The following is an 18,261-nucleotide window of genomic DNA, read 5'->3' as shown; positions in this document are numbered from 1 at the left end:
GGACAGAGTGGGAAGGAGCATACAAATTTGAAATTTCTAAGGAAGTAACATCATTAAATTAATAATAGTCTTACATATTACAGGACATTTGGGGACCCTTTAATATGTTGATAATCTGTTATATCTTGACAAAGAAAAGGAGGAATAGTCTGCTTTTATCATTGTGAGAATGGTTATGATGATGATGATGATGATGATGAAAGAATTGCCTAGTAATGTGCTTAGTTCATTTCTTGCCATTAATATTAAAGTGCTCAGTTTCTCTATACTAGCTGTCTGTTTAGACTTCTTATTTACAATGAAAGTCTGATAGAACTGATAATGTTTCCAAAGTCTCAAAGGAGAAGAAGGAAAAAAAAAAAAAACATCAAAAAAACCCTGGCATGTCTTCTTAGTTAGGCAGACCATGACAGAAAGTACTACGGGGAAGAAGGAGCACTAAAGGAAAACTCAGTGTTAGAACACATACAAGGTGGGCTGCTGAGACAGCTCAGCAGACTAAGCGTCTGTTTGGGCAACTGCAGGGACCAGGGTTCAATCCCGGCACTGCAAGCTGAGGTGGCCCTGCCCCTAGCGCTGAGTCAGCCAGTGACAATGGGTGTGGTGGTACATCCTGTAATCCCAGGGCTAGGGAGGCCGAAAACAGGATCACTATGAGTCTGAGTGGTGTAGTGAGACCCTGTACCAAATACATAATAACAAAACCAAAAACATATACAAGGCGAATATTAAAAGAAAAAGCAAGAGTACATGTGAAAAATAAGCGGATCACTGAATTTATGTTGATTTCCACTAAACTGAGTACATTCCCCTAGAAGCATGGTATTAACAGAGCTCGCACATATAGCTGTTGCTAGTATCTTGGTTCTGAAAAGTCCCCCAGTCAACCCACTAAAACATGCTTTGTTTAAAAAATACATGTTTTTCAGTACAGAAAGAGGTCGATTGGACTCTACTTATAATTTCCTAAGGCAATACATTTCTATATTTGATTTAGGAATTGTCACATTCTTCCTTAATCTCTTCTTAGCAACAGATGTTGAGGAAAAATTCAGACAAGTAGAAAGTAAAAGGTATATCATGTAGCCAAATTCTAAAGCATGGATAGCTGAAGCTGCACTAAACATACCCAAGATCACAATGTAGGCAAAAAAAAATGAAGAAATACCACAGAACTGTGTGCACACCATCTGCTTACAGTGAGGAATCCTTCCATACAGGGTAGCACGACTGACAATTCATGTCACAGGCACATTCTCTCCCTTAAGAACAGGCCCTGAGGGAAGCCCAAGGATCACCATTTAAAAAAAAGCCAAAAAATAAAAACTAGGGAACTAAAGAATTCTCCGGATTAAAAAGTTCTTGATGCTTTAACTGTACCGTAACTACTATACATGGACCAAAAGTTCAGGATAATACTACCATTAGCACAAACAGATACCAGCAAACAAGACATCAAATTGGCTGTGAAGGCAATACTCACTGCCAAGTGTAAAGGGCTTATTGTTGCTCTATTGTCTGTATCATTCAGCATGTCTGTCCCCGAGGTTTCCATTAACTGAAAAAGAAGAGGCATTTTAAATGTCAGAAATGACACTTTTACACATATTGCAGCAGTTACACTTTCTACTCCCCCCCGTCAAATCTATTTTAGAATATAAGTTAGCAATCTTATGTAAAAGAATCATAGAAGTATAGTAAGGACTACAGATAAGAGCTTTCAAGAAAGGTATGAATTAAGAGTTTGGAGAACTGTTATTTAACTTCTGCTAAGTAAACTTTTCCTCCCCTCTGCATATCTGCCACTGTCTTTGCTTTCTGGGGTGGGTGAAAGCATCTTTGGCTTCAGTTCTAATGAGAGCAAAGAAATAAAATATTCTCAAAGGGAGAGAGGAATCAACTAATACTCACAACATCTAAAGGAGTTTCACTTGCAATCTGAAATAAGGGTTAAAAACAAAAAGTATTTAGCTTAGGAAGAATTCATATATGTTAAGTCTATTTACATAGTGCTTTTGTTAAATTCTTTTCTATACCCATGTTTCCTTTGCCTTCAAAAACATTCTTTTAAACAAGCAATTACATGATATGATAGAGCACAAATCTATAAAATAGGTTTGAATTTTTGTCTAAAGATCCATTTTAACCTAAGAAAATACGAGATACAGCTGGATGCAGTGGTGCATGGCTATAGTCCTAGCTACTTGGCAGGCAGAGGCAGGAGGATCATAGTTGAGACCAGCCTAAGCACGCTAGAAATTGTTCCAAAATAAAAAATGGGAGCTCATTGGTAGAGGGCCTGTCTACCATATATGCACAAGACCCTACATTTAATCTCCTGTACCACTAAAACAAAACAATAGCAACAAACTCACTTATTTCTATAGCAGCATTCTACATGGTATACTAAGTAATGGTATAGTTAACCTTTTCCTATCTTGTCTGTCTTTGAGTCTTATTTCTCCTTGATATAAATCAAAGGTTAATGTAATTTATAATGTAAGCTATAAAAAGTAATCTTCAAACTGAAGTCTATTACACTAGAGTATATTTTCATTTCTTCTTTAGTTTTCTTCTGGTTTGGCAAAGTGTGGTGGATAGGACCACAGTTAAACAAAAAGTACTCTTGCAGAAAGAGAGTAACTTATTAGCATGTGTTACAAAATAAAAGGGCCTTTCAGAATTTCCTGAATATACGGGGGTGGGGGAGAGGACGTTACTGTTACAAGGTTACATAAGTCATGGTCACAGTTTGAAGAAGCCTTGAGAGATGTATTAGACTGGGTCTTGTACGTTGCCCAAGCTGACCCTGAACTCCTGGCTGTAGTCATCGCAGCCACCTTGCTGCCTCAGCCTCCCACGGTGTTGTGACTATGGGAGCATGCCATGATGCCTACCTCCTCCCCAGAGTATTAATTTTATCCTTTTTTGTTTAAAGGACAAAGGGTGTATTACTAAGTCCAAATATATTTAGGAGGTATATGGATTCTGAAAATGTAAAAAAGCAAGGTAATATGTTTAACCATTTATTTTATTTATTTATTTATTTATTTTTAGGGCTGGGGAGATAGCTCAGTAGAATAAGCTCTTGCCTGGCAAACACAGGGTCCGGAGTTCAATCCCCAGTACTGAAAAAAAAAAATTAACTTATTTTTTGTTTTTGTGGAACCAGGGATTGAACTAAAGCCCTTGCACTTGCCAGGGAAGTGCTTATTCCACTGAGCCATCTCCCCGACTCCCTATAACCATTTATTCTTATTCTCATTACATTACTAGACTTGTAAAACTTACATTAATTCTTTAAGAATTCAGGAATCTTACCAGCTGAAGACACAGACGGTGACCATAAGCAGCCGAATAATGAACTGCATTGTATCCTTGCTTATCCCGGATCCCTGGATTTGCATCATTTCTTAATAAGTATTCCAGGCACCTACATATAGTAACAACATCCTGAGAATTTTAAGTCCTGCATTTTAACCAATGATAAAAACAAAATACTTGACAATTTTCTAATACTTGAGTAATATATAATATATACACTAAAAAAATCTTTCATTTAAATGAGGTATCATGAATGCCAATGAAATATTCACAAATGAATCTCTTTCCATGTGAATAATTCTGAAGTCTACCAGAAGAGGTAGCATACTTGAAGGCTCTTAAACAGCTACTATCTATGGTACCATCTCCTGCACTCAAATAATGTTTGGTAGGACTGTTAGTGGTGGTAAGCATACAATGTTGACATTATTTCTGCTTCTCTATTTCTGCAGAACTGCATAATTTGACATAAGGTAAAGAAAGAATATTAAAAAAAATTATCTCCAGAAATCAAGGCCACACTTCTAAAACTTACACAGATTCAGTGCAATTGCAATCAAAATACAACTAGCATACCTCATGTATCTAGAGAAAACAATCCTAAAATTCATTTGGAATCAGGGAGACCTAGAATAACAAAAGCAATTCTGGGCAACAAAGGTGAGGCAGGAGGCATCCCAATCCCTGACTTAAAATTATACTACAAAAGTTATCATGCTAACAAGAACATGGTACTGGGGGTGAGTGGGGAGAAGAGAGAGAAAACAAACAAAATAAGCAAAAACAAACAAACAGATTCAAAGATGAACTGAATAGATTAGAAAACACAGAAACAACTCCAAACACTCAGCTATCTTATCTTCGACCAAGGGGCCACATGCCTTCACTAGAAGATAGCCTTTTTAATAAATGTCACTGGGAATAATGGCTTTCCACATGCCGGAAGATTAAACCTAGACCCCTATCTCTTACTGCACTCTATTAAAGTAAAAATAGATCAAAGATCTACATATAAAAACAGAAACAATCTGTTGGAGGACAGAATAAAGATCTCAAAGGTACAGGGGTAGGCAAAGACTATGAACAAAACTTCAATTGCACAGGAAATATTACAAAGAATCAACAACTGGAATTACATATTAAAAAGCCTTTGCATCACAAAGAGACCAACAGAGTGAAGGCTCTAAACTGGATATGGTGTTGTATTATGTATAGTTATAATCCTCAGGTTTGATGAGTAAGAAATATCATTGGGTCTAGTATTTATGAAGTTTTTATATATGCACTCTGAGGGGTACTTGAGGATGAGGAAATGTTTCAGGTAATGTGTTTGTATATTCCCGCGGTTTTCAATTCAGAGATTACTATTTACTAAAATACAGAAAAGGTTCTAGGTCTGTAAGCAGAAACATTTCTTTACAAAAACTATGACTGAGTTCTCTAGATAGGAATGATTATAAGTAAATGGTTTTCCCTTACTGAGACCTGAGCAGAAGACAGAATCTATCAGTGTATGTGCTGCCGAAGTGAGTACAAGACAGATTCTATCAGCAGAACAAACTATTTTAAATAACTCACTGATATGAATACTGAAGAAAAGATTAAAAGGAAAGCAAAACCAGTAAGCTCATGTTTACTTTCTAAAGTAGTAGAGTATAGCCTAATGCATTATTTACAATGAGTACTTCCAGGTTTACATTACTAAATGGTTTGAAATAATTTACTTGTTATACATGCAATAGTTTATATCAGATTATATTATTTAATTTTTAACATTCACATTACTCAAATGTTAGGGTTCATATTGCAAAACAAAAAAGTAAACTTACATTAAAAATTCCTTTCATTTACATGTCTTTTATAGTTTGCTACAATAGGAATTTTCATAATTACTCTATTAGATATGCAGAGTTAGTGTATCTTTTAACATAAAAATTACTAACATCAAAGAAAGTCTGTGTATATCATGCTTGGACAGCTTGGGCCAAATTTAACTATCTTGTCCCAAATCTTTGGGCCAGAGAAAGGCAAAACAATGACTGGATCTCTGACTTTACACTCTTCGTAGTTCTTGAAAATCTGGACTGCTTATTTAATTTGCAAGTCAGAAGAGGAAGACAGTCCACGTACTGTGATTCTTCCTGATATTAAATTAATATGTGCTCATTTTGTAAAGCCAAGATGATTAAGAAATGAAAATTATGTGTAATCTTTCTTTCCTGAAATGAAAACGTATATACATAAAAAACCTAGAATAACATTTGTGGCTATGTACATTATTCTTACTGTTACAATTTTATTTTCTTCATTTAACATATTACATAAGTATTGTATGTTCATCCCAATTAGGCACATAAGTTAAATTAGAATGCATTTCAAGTTATTTAAATTCTCATGCTTTCCCCCTATAACCTCTGAATTTCAATTTTGAGTTCTTATGCAAGTTCAAATTAATTCAAGTTCATGTGTCTCATGGCTGGCCAAATCCTGGGTAAGGACTACTCAACCTAGATGGGACTCAGCACTGTCATTCAGAGAGGCCCTTCCTTCTTCCTCTCTATACTGTTCCTTTCCATAATGGCATACAACAGTGGCTATTCTTACTAAAAAAAGAAAAGAGAAAGATTCTAAGCATAGTTAAATATGCTGTTAGCCATCAAAGAAAGATTATAATGCCCTACTCAGTGTTACACACAATTTATACAGTAGATCTATTCTAAACCTCACATGGCCAGGAGTTTCGTCACACTTAGGATCTCTATTTCATAAAACAGGCAGAGTGCTTTACAGTAAAGAACAGATAATCACACTATTGTTTTACATACATGTATGAGTTTAACAAGGTTTGGCAAAATGAACTATGTTCAAAAATCAAATATATTCTCTATACCATCACAAAAGGAAATCCAAAGATTTACTTTGTCAATAAAAATATTAAAAAGTTACTAGGTTTATTTATTTTTTTTTTAAGATTTTTTTTTTAAATTGTGTGTGTGTGTGTGTGTGTGTCCAGCTCAGCCCACCAGGGGACGGGGCTGGCTGGCATGTGGTGCTGGGGGATTGAACTGCGGTCTCTGTGCTTTGCTAAGCTTGTTCTAAGTAGGTGCTTTAGACCACTGAGCCATCTCACCAGCCCAGTTACTAGGTTTAAACTCTAAGGATTAAAAACTCTGGACAAAAAACCCTGCATAATCCATTTAAGTAAAGTTTGAACAGATAAATATAAATGATGCTCTTCGAAGGCAAAATGTGATCCCATTTCATAGGACTGAGGCTACAGTCTGAATATTTATATCCTCCCAATTCATATCAGACATCCTAACCCCCAGGTGATGGTAACAGAAATCTATGCCTTTAGAATGTGACTTAGAATGTGAATCCCACCCTCATAAATGGGATTAATGATCTATGAGGCCCAACAGAGCTCTTTTACCCCTTCCACCACGCCAGCAAGAATGCAGTTTTCATCACCCTGTACAAAAATCAATTCAAAATGTATCCCAAGACATAGGTGTAAGACCCAAAACTTTGAAATTGCTTAAGAAAACATTGAACATAGTGGACACACCTGCAGCTACGGGCATAGGCAAAAGACTTCCTGATCAACGCTATAATACAGGTAAACAACTAACAATAAAGAGAGCCTAGATAATGGGAGATATTCTGACACAGGATCAGTATCTACAATGCATAAAGAACTGAAAAAAAGCCCTCCTCCAAATCAAAAGCCCAATTAATAAATGAGAAAATGAACATTTTCCTAAACAATTACAAACTGCTAATATTTATATGAAAAAAGTTCAATATCTTTATTTTTAATTTTTTATGTATTTTAGTACCTGGTCTATAGGGTCTCACTATGTAGATTGGACTTGTAGTGATCCACCTGTTTTCAGCCTCCCGAGAGCTGGGATTATAGGCACACATCACCATGCCCAGTTTGACATCTTTAGCTACAAGAGAAATATAAATCCAAACTACACTGAGATTCCATCTTACCTAATAAGAATGCCTATCATCAAAAATATAAAAATAAAACACACATACACACAGAAAAATAAATGCTGGCAAGGATGCATGGAAAAAAGAACACTTCAGTACTGCTTGCTGGTGGAAATATAATTTAGTATAGCCAATAAGAAAGTAAGTATTGAGGCTCCTCAAAAAAACTAAAAATAGAGTTACCATTTGACCTAACTATACCACTCCTTAGTATATACCCAAAGAACTAAAATCAGCTTACTGTAGGGACACTTGCATACCCATGTTTAGCGCAACACAATTCACAATTGTGAAGATATGGAAACATCGTAGAATCCCACCAACAGATGAAAATGGATGGACCTAGGAACTATTATGTGGAGAGGGAGGGAGGGCAGGCAAGTGCGCGAGCGAGTGTGAGAAAGAGCAAGCCACTCATACAACTGAAATGTATCAATTTTTCCTAATATGTGGAATAGAACCCCACTATTTCTATGTGAAACTAGGAGAAAGACAGGACACGGGCATTGTGGTGGTGGTGGTGGTGGGGAAGAGGATCTATAAAGGAAAATGTAACATACGACATGTAAATATTTAAAACTTTTGCTAATTTGTTCAAGAAAATGAAAAGATAACTTACAAATTGGGAATAATGAACATATACCCTGAACATGTAACACCTCAAGAATTCAACAATAAAACTAAACCAAATAATAGGCAGAAGGACTAAATAAACATTATATAACAGAGACTATAAGGATGGCAAATAAACACATACAAGACGTTCAATATCATTAACCATTAATTAAATATAAATTAAAATCATGGTATCACTACACACCAGAGTTTTTAAAAAGTATTGACAATTCTGAATGCTGCCAATAAGGTAGAACAACTAGAATTCTCATACACTGCTGGTGTGGTTGCAAATAGTACCACCACTCTAGAAATGGTTTGGCAGTTTCTTGCATTAGACAAACACCTACAGCATGATTCAGTAATCTTTCTCTGAGAGAAATAAAAATTTATGTTTTACATTCAAGAACTGTACAAAAATTCAGGGCAACTAAAAATGAACCATGCCTTAAAACGCAGCAATGAAAAGAAATAAACTATACATGCAGCCAACAGGATGGAGGCAGCAGCACAGCAAAGGAAGCCAATCTCAAAAAACTACATACATGCATTCCCACTGTACAGCAGTCTCAAAAAGAGAAACCTACAGTGATGAAAGTTAGATCAGTGTGTACGAAGGGGGAGATGACAGCAACAGCATAGTATGAGGCAGTGTTTCAGGGTGTTGAAACTGTTCATGTTTGATAGTGTGTGCTATGGTTGGTGTCTAGCACATGTCCCCTCAAAACTTGATGAACTTTTTATTCTTTTATTTTTTTGGCGGAACTGGGGATTGAACTCAGGCCCTTGTGCTTGCCAGGGAAGTGATTATTCTACTGAGTTATCTCCCCAGCCTACTTTATGAACTTTTAGGTGGGGCTTTTTTAGAGGTAGCTGGAGTTTGTGGAGTTTCTGAATGACTCAGTGCAGACCTGGGATTAAGGGTGGGTGATTGGTGGATCAGTCCACTGGTTGGATTGGCACCACTCTAATCCCAATAGCCTGCATAAAAGTGGCAGAAAGAGGCTTATTTCTCCTTTTTCCTCTTGCTGCTTTTGCTGTCTTCTGCTGCCCTGAACTGTGCTGCTCTTCTGCCATATCTCCCTGCCTGGGAGCTAGCTGATTATGGACTGAAAGTTCCATAACTGTGAGCTAAATAAAACCTTTCTTCCTTTAACTTTGGATGTTAGGTATTTTCTCAGCAATGAGAGAAAACTAAGACCAACGTAGAATGATAATTACCAAAAGCTGGAGAAAGTATATGGGCAGGGAGAAATGGAGAGGTTGATCAATGGTTACTGTGTTACAGTTAGATAGGAATAAGAAGTTCAAACTGTAGCTGAGTGAAGAGATAACCTATAGTATGAGAAAAAAAATATCTGCAAGCTATTCTAAGAGGACTAATATCTAGAATATATAAAGAACTAAAAAAAGGAAGGAACCTCCCCCCCTCATAAAAGACTCAATCCATAACTAGGCAATTTAGATAAAGACAACTCTCAGAAGAAACAGTTCAGCTGGGAGTTTTAGCACATGCCTTAATCCTAGCACTCAGGAGGCTGGGCAGGAAGACTGTCTCAAGTTTGAGAGGAGCCTGGGCTACAAAGTAAAGCTCAAGACCAGCCTGCATTGCATAGAGACCCTGTCCCAAAAAGACAAAAAAAAAAGAAAGCACAACAAGGCCAATAAATAGGCCAATAAACACACGAAAACATTTCAGCATCTCTGACCATTAGGGAAATGAAAATTAAAACAATACAGAAATTCTACTTTACTACAGAAAGAAATCAAATAGCAAATCCTTGGTACTGGGGGGGAGGAGCTTTTCTACATGTTGGTGGGAACATATACTAGTAGAACCACTATGGAAATCAGTAAAGAGCATTCTCAAAAATTTAGAGTTATAAATTCAATTTGAAAAGAAAAAAAAAAAAAGAAATTCCATTTGATGTAGCTATTCCCCTTATAGATTATTTCTCCCAAACAGTTAACCCATACTTGTATCAGCACAACTCAAAATAGAGCAATTTTGGAAGCTCTATTATCGGAAGCCTATATGCCCATCAATAGATGACCAGACAAAAAAATTTGGTATTTACATATAAGGGAGTACTACTCTGCCACAAAGAAGGCTACAGTCTTGAGCTATTTCTAGGAAAATGCATGTATTTTGAGACCAAGATGTGAACTGAAAAAATTTCAAGTATAGCATGGTTTCTCTTATGAGAAACTCAAAACATAAAAGATAATAGGAAATAGGAAATAGGGAGGCAAGTCTTTTGCAGAAGTTGAGAGCAAAGGGACCAAGAGATGGTGGGAAGGGAGAGGAAGAAAATAGGAATTAAGATGTGTTATTTTCATATATAAGCACCCATGAGGCATGTACATACACGGCAAAAATATACATAAACAAATGTAAAGGAGGTGCTGCTGTTAATAAACATCTAAAAATACAGAAGTGAATAATACATAGAAGCTAGAAGAGTTTTAAGGTATATACTAGATAGCACATTAAATTTTCTATGAAGTTCTATAATGGCATTTACCACAGTCTTTATCTTTGGTTAAGCTTCTGATTAACATGTAGGAATAATTTACACAGACATATAAAAACGAAAGTGTTAACGGTCACTATTCCAGAAAGCAAGAGGAGGATTTCTTTCTTATACTGTGTACGGCAGTGGTGGCAAACCTATGGCATGTATGCTGCCGTAGGCTGTTAATACCATCGAAAGCTCTAAAAGGTTCACCATCACCTGAATAGCCCCAAATCAATGTCAGTGTATGAAAACCTCCAAACTACACATAAATAACAACTCTGCTAGAATGATTTAAAGGGAAAAAGTGAGAATATCAGTTTTCTTTTATTTTTGCACAGGGGATTGAACCAAGGCCTTTTGAATGCTATGCCAAGCAGGCATCGGAACCACATCACTAGTCAAATAACAATAATTTGAAGCTACGAGGAATACTTTTTTCTGTTAGAAAGACTTTACTCTTACTTTGGCTGATGTATGGATTAATTAGGCTGGATATACTTATTATCCAAACTATTCCCAGGAATTAGACCTTTGAAATACAGAAAAAAAATCATCCATGTAAAGCTACCAATTTATCTTCCAAAATGATTATTAAAAGGGCGCCTCTAATAATAGAGTGACTACTGCAGCTTATACTTTTTAGAAGGTTCCTGAAGAAGAGATCACTGAATCAGTAAATGACAACACTAAACAGTCTCTATGACTGTAATACTTTCAACACAGAAAAGAGGTTCCAAGACTGACTGATTTATACATATTCTTATATACTTTTCCCCACAGTTCTTAAAGATGTAGATGAAGAAACTTTTGCTCACCACTTGCTCAGCTCAAACAGGTCTAACATGGAGACCTCAAGATTTGAGGTTTTTTTTATTCTAAAAGGTCATGCTATTTCCAGTACATTAAGCTGCTTGATACAGACACTGACAATATTTAAATCAGTAAAAGCACTAGCTTATTTGCTGAAAACAGACTGTATTATGCAAGAAAACTAATGCCTTAATTTGGTTAAGTGCTAGTACACCATACGGAAAAAGTGCACTGTAGGTTACAGCAGAACTACAAATTTCAATAGCACAGGTTGAACACTGTGGAATTCTTTTCTCCTAAGAACTCAGGTCGACTAAGTTTGCAGATCAAAATTAGAGTAAAAGGAGAGCTGCAAGGAAAGCCAACATTCTGGTCCTAGCCTTCCAAGGTCAATTAAGACTCAGGACATATGAGAACTTGTACTGTAACGTCATGTACCTCGGTAGTGTCCCAAATTTTCTGATTAAGGAGATTATGGGGCCAAAGAGGAAAGTGATCGATGATGTAGAGTGTGCCTAAGGAGAGTCACATGGGGAGAAAACATTCTTTCAGGCTTTCACAGAGAGCACATTGGCCAAGTAATGGCCGTGACTCATCCACATGGCTGACACTGACAAAGGTTCTACAATCTGAGGTACAGGATCTCAGGATAAATCCTGAGGAGATTTCACTGACCTTAGCAGACCCAAAAGCTACAACTCTTGTTGCATAGGTCCTGCTTTACCTTGGTCTTAACCATTCAGCAGAAAAGTATAAAAACGAAATATAAGAAGTAAAGCCATGCTGTTATGTTGAGCTGTAGGGGATTCAGGTCAACAATTTCTGACATTGCCAGTCAAGCGGAAGACCCAATAAAATTATGGACTACTGGACTCTTTTAGAATATTTTGTTGAGTTTACACACCTATAATAATTCAAATAACGGAACTTAAAAAATGGGGATACAGATGAATGTCCATTTTGTATCTGTGTATTCAAAGTGGTTAGGATATATAGTTACATTCTCTTAGTGAAAATAGCGGGATTTGTTCTAATGGTGTTTGTAAATAGGATATCAAGTCTGCATCTTGTACAGCAATTAACCACTAGGAAGAATGTATGCAGTGTGTTAATTATTGAAACTGTCCTACCAATTTGGTTTGAAACTGTTTCACTGCTATTTTTTCTCAATAAAATTATGGGGGAAAAAATAAAAGAACTTTGGCCAAATACAGCTGTTTAGGAGCAAGAATACAGTGAAATCTGGGTGTCTGCGGGGCCCTTGCTCAGTGGGGCTTAGACCATGCTGAGCCATGCCCAATAACCAGCCTGCAGAAGTGTAAAAGAGGACTACAGGTGCTGATGACAGTCACTGTATACATAACTTATTTTAAGAAAAACTATAAATTAGATCCTGAAGCTACAAAACTAAGAAAGTGAGAGACACTCTACTCATTCGCTTTTCCCAGTATATTCTTATTTACAGTTCCTACTGTAGATTTTCTTTAAATAGCTACTATCCAAATGCAAACACTAAACATTCTGACTTCTCCCCAAAAATCTATGTATGACCTTTTCTGGCATAAATTAAACTGTCGAAGGTGTTTTATTCCTGAAAATGCAAAGTACATTTTACTAGTACCTACAAAATTTTAGTCACAAATTAAACCTAAGAATATGTTATGGGCTGGCCAAATAGCTCAGCGGATTAAAGAGCACCGGGGGTTTGATACCTGGGCGTTTGATACCTGGGCCGGCCCGCTCCTGGGGTATGCTGCTACAGTGATTGAGACTGGGTGTGGGTGTGCACGCCTGTAATCCCAGCTCTTGGGAGGCTATAAATAGGCAGATCACTGTAAGTCCGATCTAGTAGTGAGACCCTGAACACCCTGTAGACCCTTCTCTAAAATACAAAAATAAACACATACATATATAAAACAAAATAAAATAAAAAAAGAATATGTTATAAACCAGGTGTGGAGGCATAGCCCTGTAATCCTACCATTATAGGAGGCTACTTTTGGCAGCTGGATCACAAGTGTGACCCAGACGGGGCACTTTGGAGAGATTTCATTTTTGAAAATGGGCTGGGAACACAGCTCACTGTGAGAGTACTAGGTTGAAATAAATAAAAAAATAAACAAATAAATAGAAATGAAAAGAAAATATGGTTTGATATCAGTCACTGAATTTATACTATATTAATAGTAATACCATAGAATTATGCCTTGTGAGAATAGAAAGATAAATAATGAAAACCAAGGAAACATTTTCATGTTAAATGCAACTTCTAAGAGGTGTATCTTAATAGTATTCTCTCCCTAACAATCATTATTTATTTTTATTATATTTTTATTATTCACTGACTCAAATGCATGGAGAATAGCACAAACACTGAAGATCTGATTTTGACTTCAATGAGCTTTCTTCTAAGAAAACAAAAACTTTTTTGAAAAAAAGTGAAAAATATTTAAAGAATATGAATAAACAATTACATATTTTTAACACAGAAATTTAGAAATCTAACCATATACAGCATTGTAGCAGGACAGTCCTGTGACTTTTTTCCTTTTTCCTGTGTCTTTTTTTCATTACCCATTAAAAAAAAAACAAAACTTATTTGTGAGACAGTATGGTAATAATTGGTATGTCATGACAAGCAGTATATATTTAGAAGACCAGAATGACAGGCATTCCAAGTATGACCCTTCTATTACACATTGTTATCTTCAGTGCGGTTGCTTAGTTCAGGTATCAGCATGTATAGTTAGTCAGGGTGAGAATCCTACCAATTAACTGCTAGTTTCAAAAACCTGCTGATGATACATATTAAAATACTATAAATGGGTCTGACAGCTGAGTAGTGTTTATAAAAGTTTATGTATCATTCTTTTTTTTTCCTCATTCACTGTTGGTCATATTTATTCTACTTTTACTTTATTTACTTAAGCAATATGCAGTATCTGTTATGCAGTAGATTCACAGTTCTGCTATCATTTTGGAGACCAATTTGTAAGCATTCCTTGCAAATTTGACTTTTTTTTTTTTGGTATTTAGTACAGGGTCTATAGGGTCTCACTATACACATTGAACTCATAGTGATCCTCCTGTTTTCAGCCTCCCAAGCACTAGGATTACAGGTGTGCACCACCATGCCCAGTCTCAATCACTGTCTCAGTGTGCCTGAGGGGTGGGGCCCGCACAACACGCTGGGGATTGAACCCCGGCTGCAGGGCTCTGTCGAAGCAGGTGCTTTAGTCTGAGGAGCTATCAGGCTGGCCCTACACATTTGACTCATTTCTGAAGGACACAGGTATCCAGTCTCTACTCTTTGAACATTGTCCCCCTATCCTGCCCCTCTTTCCTTTTCAAATGGAAAAAACATGGAAGTGATATCAAGGTATTTTTTAGACAGGGATATCCAGAGAATCTTTTCTTCCATCAGGTCAGTAGTAAGGTACACTGGCAGATTAGATAGTAATAATTTGATTTAGGAATAATTATTAGATCTATTAATTTTCCAAATTAAAGACTTACAAAAAGTTAAACAGTAATAAAATATACAAGAAGGAAACAAATTTACAATAAAAGCCATCCACCTGCGATACCAGTAAATAGAAACAATTCACTTTCATCATAAGACACCTACTTGCCGTCTGTGTCTGACGTAGCTGCATAGTGCAGGGGTGTGCAGCCTCTTTCATCAAGGTCATTCACACTTGCTCCTGATCCCACAAGAGCAAACAGGCACTGGTAATTGCAGTTGGCAGCAGCGTAGTGCAGTGGAGATCTTTTGTGACCAATGCAGGAAAGGTAAAAGCCAGGGATATGCAACAGTGAAACAAAAGCACAGTTGACTCTCTATCCAGTTATAAGCACTGTATTTACAGGGAGTTTTATACTGAGTTCTACTAAGCCTTTTGGAGGGCTGGATATAAAACTAAGAGAAAGTAAGGTATTAGGGAACTTTCTGATATAAAAAATAAAGGTATTTACTGGTTGACTACCAGTTGCAATTCAGTTGGTCTACTGAGTAAACAAACTACAATATTCTGTTTAGAAACTTGTACTCTTTCATTTTAACAAAGTCTTTCCTATACCAATAAAAATGCTTCACAGAATAGTTAGCAGACTGTTCATTCTACCAGAAGAGGAATAAAGAGTAAAAGGAAAGAAATTTAAGCTTTAAAAAGAATCCTTTGCTATATAACCTGCATGAAAATCCTGAAGAGTAGCATCAGACTTCTCAAGCAACAAAGGCCCACTTTTGGGAAGACTATGTGCTAGTACACCGTTTTAATTTCTAGATTAAGTATCGATAACCGATTTTTTCCTAGCTACTAAAGTGAAGCAGAATTTTGCTCAATTTAGGACCGTCTTCAGATTATAAAACTAACATGATTCTATGATATCATTAAAAAAAAAAAACCCAGAACAATGAAGGTAAATAAATTTACAACAGTTTTCATACTATTATTTTTCCTATAATAATTACCTAATAAAATCAGAGTAAAACAGTTTTGCTTTATTTGATAACATAGAGATATTTTTTAAAATGCAGTTAAGCTGAATTACTTTAAAGCTTTTAAACTCAGAATATGCTTCAAGAGCTCTTTGCTATTTGTAGTAAGTACACAATGCCTTAAATGTTACAAATTAATACAAGCTAGAGTAAAGTACAATTATAAAACCAAATTAACTACAAAAACATTCCTTGCATTCCTCGGCCAAAAAGTGATTCTTGATTTTGTAGGTCATTAATTTGTTCCATTAGCAGGCTTTTGAGAGCAACCTGTTTCAGAAATCATTTGGGGTCAAATCATCTTCTATTCATTGCTGAATTCTACCATATGTAATTCTTTTCTCTGCTGCACTGTGCCATCATACCAACAAACATTTGTATATTTCTTTTGACATACTTTTCTGTCATATACTTTGATAGGAACACTTTTCAACTGCTGACACACAATTTTGCTTATACTGCCACCTTCACCTTTCACACATTCTAACTGCTGATATTTCGTTCCTGTATGGTTTACCACTCTTTTCTATTCCTGCTCTAAGTTGAACTAGACACTGTAACTTCATATACTGTTCTCACAAATGGCAGTAACAATGAGGCTTGAGACTCAACAATGAGAGAACACTGGCTAAATGGCAAGAGAGATTCTGTCACTTTATAGCTTCTTCTGGAGATCCTATTTGTAGGATATGTGGATGTGTGTGATTCATATAAAAAAGAAAAAAGGAAAATCATATATATTTGCAACCTATTTCTTTCTTCCTTTTTAATGGTGCTTTGTAACCAGATATGGGAATTCTCACAGAGGAATGACTTGAGGAAAGAACTATTACAGTGTTCTAGGTAATGTCAAGATCTGTCTTTTTTGAGATAGGATTTCACTAAGTCCCTAACTTTTGCAGGTGAGGCTTGAATTTATAACCTATCAGCTGCAACCTCCCAGGATGCTGGGATTACAGGTGTATGGCACCAAGGCCCATTACTGTTTCTTGAAGGAACATAGGTATCATGCAATTTGAAATTTTCCTGCTATGTTATGGGAGAAGAAGAAGTGGTATCAAGCGTACAGAGGTAATGCTACCAGTTACTTAGGGGCTGAGGTAACAAGAGTCCAAGATGGAAGTATGAATGAATGATGTACTTTAGAAGGGTGGCCCTGCAAGTAGAAGTCCTGGGCTTAATCCCCACCACTGGGGCAATAAAGTGCTTAGGCATTTCTAAGGGTAGGATTGCAGTTGGTAGCTTAGGACTATGAGAGAACTTAGGAGGACTGTGGGTACAAGTAAATATATGGAAATGACTGGTGATAGGTGGGACTCTCAACAATCATCACAATGCACAAGGTATTTAACTGTTCAGTTAATTTTCAAAAATCAAAGTCAAACACATCAAGTAAATAAATAATTAGGCTCTACAGAGGAACTGTATCTTACCTTCCAAATTTGTCCTTTTTGTTGAAGTCTGCACCAGTATTTAGCAGAAGGTTTAGGCACTCCAAATTCCTATTCATTGAAAATAATAAACTTTGTTGTTAGTGATTCTATGATAAAACTGATAGATTTAAATAAGCATATACATATGTTCTTTAAATGGGAGTAAATGTGAGCAAAATAACATGATTCATATTTTATAAAGAATAAACACTGGGCCGGGGAGTCAGTTCAGTGGAGTAAGTACTTGCCCTGCAAGCACAGGTCCTGAGTTCAATCCCTGATACCACCAAAACAAACAACAACAACAACAAAAAGGAATAAAACATTAAGGGCTGGGGAAGACAGCTCAGTGGTCTAAGTGCCTGCCTGGCAAGTGCAAGGACAGAGTTCAATCCCTGGTACCGCATGCTATGTTGGCCCCATGTGAGTTGGCCATCGAAACCTGATGTGATTGATGGCGGCCTGCAATCCCAGCGCTGGGGAGGCTGAGACAGGAGCGTCACGATGAGTCTGAGCTGCATAGCAAGACCCTGTACCAAGTAAATAAATAAAGGATTTTTTTAAAAAAGGTAGATCACATCTGTAAAGGAGATTCCAAGGAATTTTTAGGAAGTAAGATTTTATCATTAAATGGTTTAATTTTATGCAGTTTTTAGGGGCGGGGAGACGGCTCAGTGATTTCAAATAAGCGCAAGGGCCTGAGTTCAATCCCTGGTTCTGCCAAAAAAAAGCAGTTTTTAATCTTATTTTTTGTATTTAGTGCAAGGTCTATAGGGTCTACACGGTCTCACTACACAGATCCGACTTTGTAGTTATTCTCCTGTTTTCAGCTTCCCATGAGCTGGGATTTTAGGCGTGTACCACCATGCCCTGTCTTAATTGCCATCTCAGTGTGCCCTGGAGGCAGGCCTGGCACGGCAGGCTAGGACTGAACCTCTGACCCCTGTGTCTGCCTAATCAGGCACTTTAATCTGCCAAGCTATCTGGTTGAACCTTTAAGCAGGTTTTTGGTTTTTTTTTTAATGCTAAATTAAAATGTGTTTAAACCAGGTGTGGT

The 18,261-nt window shown here is 36.6% G+C and overlaps 1 protein-coding gene across 7 annotated transcripts in view; it reads right to left on the bottom strand.

The window, feature by feature from the left end:
* Ankrd28 (ankyrin repeat domain 28) overlaps nucleotides 1–18,261 on the bottom strand; it is a 184,977-nt gene that overhangs the window by 25,020 nt on the left and 141,696 nt on the right. For all 7 annotated transcript variants that reach the window (XR_002821199.1, XM_023715805.1, XM_023715804.1 and 4 more), the window contains 5 exons: nucleotides 17,205–17,273; nucleotides 14,899–15,039; nucleotides 3,322–3,433; nucleotides 1,912–1,938; nucleotides 1,484–1,558 (listed from right to left, as the gene is read on the bottom strand). Coding sequence is in view for 6 of the 7 variants with exons in the window: in XM_023715805.1 (XP_023571573.1) it covers nucleotides 1,484–1,558; nucleotides 1,912–1,938; nucleotides 3,322–3,433; nucleotides 14,899–15,039; nucleotides 17,205–17,273 (424 nt within the window). In the remaining variant the exon portion in view is untranslated. The remainder of the gene's footprint in view (nucleotides 1–1,483; nucleotides 1,559–1,911; nucleotides 1,939–3,321; nucleotides 3,434–14,898; nucleotides 15,040–17,204; nucleotides 17,274–18,261) is intronic.

This window comes from Octodon degus, unplaced genomic scaffold (genome assembly GCF_000260255.1).
Source record: "Octodon degus isolate 3935 unplaced genomic scaffold, OctDeg1.0 scaffold00043, whole genome shotgun sequence".
Classification (NCBI taxonomy): domain Eukaryota; kingdom Metazoa; phylum Chordata; class Mammalia; order Rodentia; family Octodontidae; genus Octodon; species Octodon degus.
Note: the sequence above shows the minus strand (reverse complement) of the source record. Positions and strands in the feature narration are given on the sequence as shown.